The sequence below is a fragment of the Pollachius pollachius genome, assembly GCF_949987615.1.
Source record: "Pollachius pollachius genome assembly, chromosome: 1".
NCBI lineage: Eukaryota > Metazoa > Chordata > Actinopteri > Gadiformes > Gadidae > Pollachius > Pollachius pollachius.
This window is the reverse complement of record NC_136934.1, coordinates 23701572-23705747: the sequence shown is the minus strand read 5'-3', so window position 1 is coordinate 23705747 and position 4176 is coordinate 23701572. Positions and strand designations below refer to the sequence as shown.

At 40.6% G+C, this 4176-nt stretch overlaps 1 protein-coding gene across 2 annotated transcripts; it reads right to left on the bottom strand.

The window, feature by feature from the left end:
* Positions 1–461: 461 nt before the first annotated feature.
* On the bottom strand, positions 462–3954 carry gcnt4a (glucosaminyl (N-acetyl) transferase 4a). Of its 2 annotated transcripts, none has more exons than XM_079739284.1 (3): positions 3797–3954; positions 3506–3568; positions 462–1987 (listed from the first exon to the last, which is right to left on the bottom strand). In XM_079739284.1, exons 2-3 carry the CDS (start codon positions 3511–3513, stop codon positions 688–690), a joined length of 1308 nt encoding a protein of 435 aa, XP_079595410.1. In that variant the 5' UTR covers positions 3514–3568; positions 3797–3954; the 3' UTR covers positions 462–687. The 2 variants fall into 2 exon arrangements, with proteins under 2 accessions (XP_079595410.1, XP_079595411.1); XM_079739285.1 differs by having other exon boundaries at positions 462–1984.
* Positions 3955–4176: the final 222 nt, after the last annotated feature.

The following is a 4176-nucleotide window of genomic DNA, read 5'->3' as shown; positions in this document are numbered from 1 at the left end:
TCAGCTACCATCCAAATTTGATGCATTATTAGTTCACATGGAGAACAAAATTCCCTTTTCAGAGTGAAAATCATTGCCTTTTCAATGGTCTATTTTTGCATAATTCAGCAAAACTGTAATCGACCCATTTACTATTCTAGAATAACAGTATTTGTGCACAATTATTACATTGAGGTGGGCAGGGTTTCACCTGACTGAAATTAGTGCTAATCTTTTTAAGGCCTGCAGGTCTCCGTATTAATAAATATTAATTTATATATATAATATATAAATATTCCAGAGAATAGTTTTGGTGTAAACATTTTAGTACATCATTTAGTAAAAAAGTAAGTACAAAATAGTCAGTTAGTATTGATGAAGACACATGAAGCCTACATGCTAGTTAAAATATGCTCTAAACAATTCATGAACAATATGAGAAAATATTTATTTGAAATATATTCAGAAAAAACACCAAGAACACCACCACATGATTCATTTGATTAGATAAGTTAGTCACTTCACAGCAGTGTCAACTGAAAGTAACAGTTTGCTTGTGGTCGATCATTTCCTCTAGCATGATTATTATTGAGATAAAATATGTGTTTCAATTAACTGAATTACATTTTCTATGACATCAGTAAATTCAAATAATCACATTTATGATGAATAAAATGCAAAATCGCTGTACATTTCCATTTGGAACATTCACAACAGCATGTTTCCTCTTTGTTTTCGTTTTTCATCAAGCTTCTCTTCCAAGCAATTAATAATGATTGGGTCCACTGTGAGATCAAACTTGTTGGCAAACCAATGGCCGTAGTTCAGCAGCCAGCGGAGCTCTGCGGCCCCATAGATGCAAACACTACGCATATGGGTGCCAGTGCAAGGGGGATAAAGTGATCCTTCTAGATAGTTCCATTTAACCAACCGTGTCTTGCTCTGTAGGTCCGTTATATCGATGTGAGTCCGCAGAATGTGGCCTGGCACCCCTGGGACCCGCACCAAGGTGGCCCAGAAGTGCTCATCTGGTGAGTATGTGTCGGCAGACCAGGCCAGAAAGTCTTTGGCCACTGGGCTAGTGGTCACAAAAGTCACAAAGTCCCGTGACAGGACAAAGTATGCACTTCCAATAAACACCTGGATACTGTGAGGAGCTGCATCTTTCAACCTTGTTGTTTTCACTGGGAGCTTGTGGTACTCATAAGGCACGTTCTGCAGCTCGTACTGGAAGACAAAGCGCTGCTTCTTCAGCTCACTGGGTCGACTCGACTCCAGCATGTTGCTTCCATTGAGCGCCTTGAGCTCCATAACTAGCTCATAGTTTGTTTTAAGGGGGAAATCCTGGCCACACAAGTTGATGACATACTCCCATTTCACATCAGACTTCAACATGTCAGAGATGCAATTCAGGTCAGCATTGAGCCTGGTGATATGGGCATACTCAACAGACTCAATTTTGGATGCAATAAACAGGTTGGGCAAACAATTGGCCATGTTTTTCATGGCTTTTATAAAAGCTGGTGTCGATTTTTTGTCATAGTGAATGCAATAGATGTTGTGAGGCGCATATATCGCTCGAAGAATGCGCTCTACCATTGGTGCATTCTTGTGCACAACAAGGGAATATGCCAGGGGAAATTTCAATTCCTCATCGAACACGGGGATGTCATTGTAACGTCTTGTTTTGACAAACCTCTCGCAGTCTGCGGACAAAGAGACAATCCTGTCATCTTCCAAGACCACGTTGGCTTTCCTTCGTAACTCCAAAGACTTGCCTATCTCCACAGGTTCCAGTTGGTATATGCGAGTGCAGTTGATGTTGTGCCCGTGGGCCCAGGTTCGGAAAAAGCTGGCAGTAAATCCATAGGGCTCCAGATAGAAAGTGTTCTTCACCCTCACGTTGATGTAAACCAGCTTAAGGAAACACAACAGCAGAAGAGAGGAAGAAAACAGGAAGCATCTGTGTCTCAACGTATTTAAGGCACCACATCGAATTGTCATTCTGCTGGAAGACAATAGAAAGAAAAGAACAGTCAGTAATTATATATTATGTCTAGTGTTATATAATTGTCAATTACTATTTTTGCAGAACATTGGATTTACAGATAGCTGGAATGCTATCTGTAATTTGATAACTTAATTCATTCCTTTACAGAAATATTGCCTACTGCATATATACTAAGGCTAAAATATTTAGCAAGCGCAATAATATAGGCTAACACGTTTACAAAACTGCACTTCAATGTGCAAGAAGTGTATCTCGGATTCAGAAGTCCTACTATAGCAGAAATGCTCTGCTAAAAATGTGCACTAGGCTGGAAACCCAACTGAAAGGGTGGTGTAAAACCTGTTTCCTGTTGTCTTACAGAGATATCCTATTGAAGAGAAAGTGGCAAAAGTTGTCAAAGGGAATTTAATTCCTACAATGGTTAGTCTGACATGTGTTTATTTGAATCCTTTAAAAACACCTTTTTAATGTTTACTACTGCTGGTTGAGTTTGTGCTCATAGCCAATTACGTACTTAAAAATCCCAGATCTACAGACATGATCAAAACACAAATATGAAGCGAAAGAAAGAGCAAAGCCCGTCATATCTTTGAGACTAGCCAGAGGTTAGCAATGGGACCCCCAAAACAACATCTGTACATATCAGAGGTGTTTCTTTTTGGTACGAATTTAAGAATTTAAACCAACTTCAAATAATGTACTTCTGTAAATCTATCCAGGAAACATCCATGTCGCAACTTGTATCAGTCATTGAGCCAAGTTTACTGTTTTGATTCTCTACACACTATTTTCTGCGGTATCGCTCACATAGCCATTGTGAATGCTATTTCAGTTGTTTTTAGCTAATGACCAAATCCTAGGGCATATGGCCACTGCTGGAGTCCCTCAATCTAGCAGCAAAACTCCAAAACGACAACTAATAAATTCCATCAGAATGTATAAAACGTATATAGGATATATACTATTTAATCAACACTGGGATTATTAAATGCCTGAACATCAGGAGGGCCTTGCACATATGGACCATGCATTATTCTCTTCACAAGCTCCGGAATGACTGGCGTGGAGTTGGACCATCTGATACAGTGACATCTCAGTGTAACTTCAATCTCTTCCTGGGGTTATCATAGTTATCAAATAGCATATGGCTACAGAGAACTGTTGCTTGTTCGTAATTACAGGCTTCTAATATATTTTCATTTGGTTATATTTATGTTCTATTTTTAGTTTGCCATGTCAAGCAGTTAGGGCAACCTCTCAACCTGTTTTGAATGGCTAAATATTAGTAAGTTGTATCCAACCAACTGCTAGGCCTGCATGAGGCTAAAAGTGAGTTCGGTATCCAGATGGTCTATAAAATAAGCATACGTCCTATCATCATCCTTTCCCCAATAGTAGCCGACTAATAGACATGAATGATTGGTGCAACATCGATATCCATACATTTCATCGGGATGCTTTTAATGACATACAAACTGTAAAGTTATAGAAGTGGAAGACTAGAATATAACGCACCTTGCCATGTAGGTTCGTTCTGGTGGATCCGCAGCGTGCCATTAGTCTTCTACTGCCCAAAGACTGAGAAGGCAGCAAACACCAATTCAACTTTAAAATGATGGTTAGGTTATTTGTGTATTGCGCGCCGAATATCAACTCGTGGATGTTTAGTGGACACATCACGAATGCGTGTAGCTCAATTGAATGTTGTGCAAGTGATGAGAAATGATCACATGATTATAAACCATCATTACGCACGTTGTACTAGTTTCCATAACACGCGAAATTAAGTGACACAAAACGACTTACCAAAGCTGTGCATGCAATCAGAAAATTTCAGAACATTAGTCCCACGTTAAGTTGTCCTGATCGGGCCAACAGTTCCAACAAGCCGAGTTGGAGCAGCTGCACCGCCCGACGCACTTTGGGGCGGCGTGTGGCGTGTATCCGGAAGGTTGCTAGTTCGATCCCCGGCTCCTCCTAGCTGAGTGTCGAGGTGTCCCTGAGCAGTACGCCTGTTTGACGGCTCCCGACGAGCTGGCTGTCGCCTTGCATGGCTGACACCGCCGTCGGTGCGTGGATTAAATTGCATGAATGGGTGAATGTTAGGTAAAGCGCTTTGATTGGCCACTGGTTAGAAAAACGCTGTATAAATGCAGTCCATTTATATTTACACACACGCAAACAAG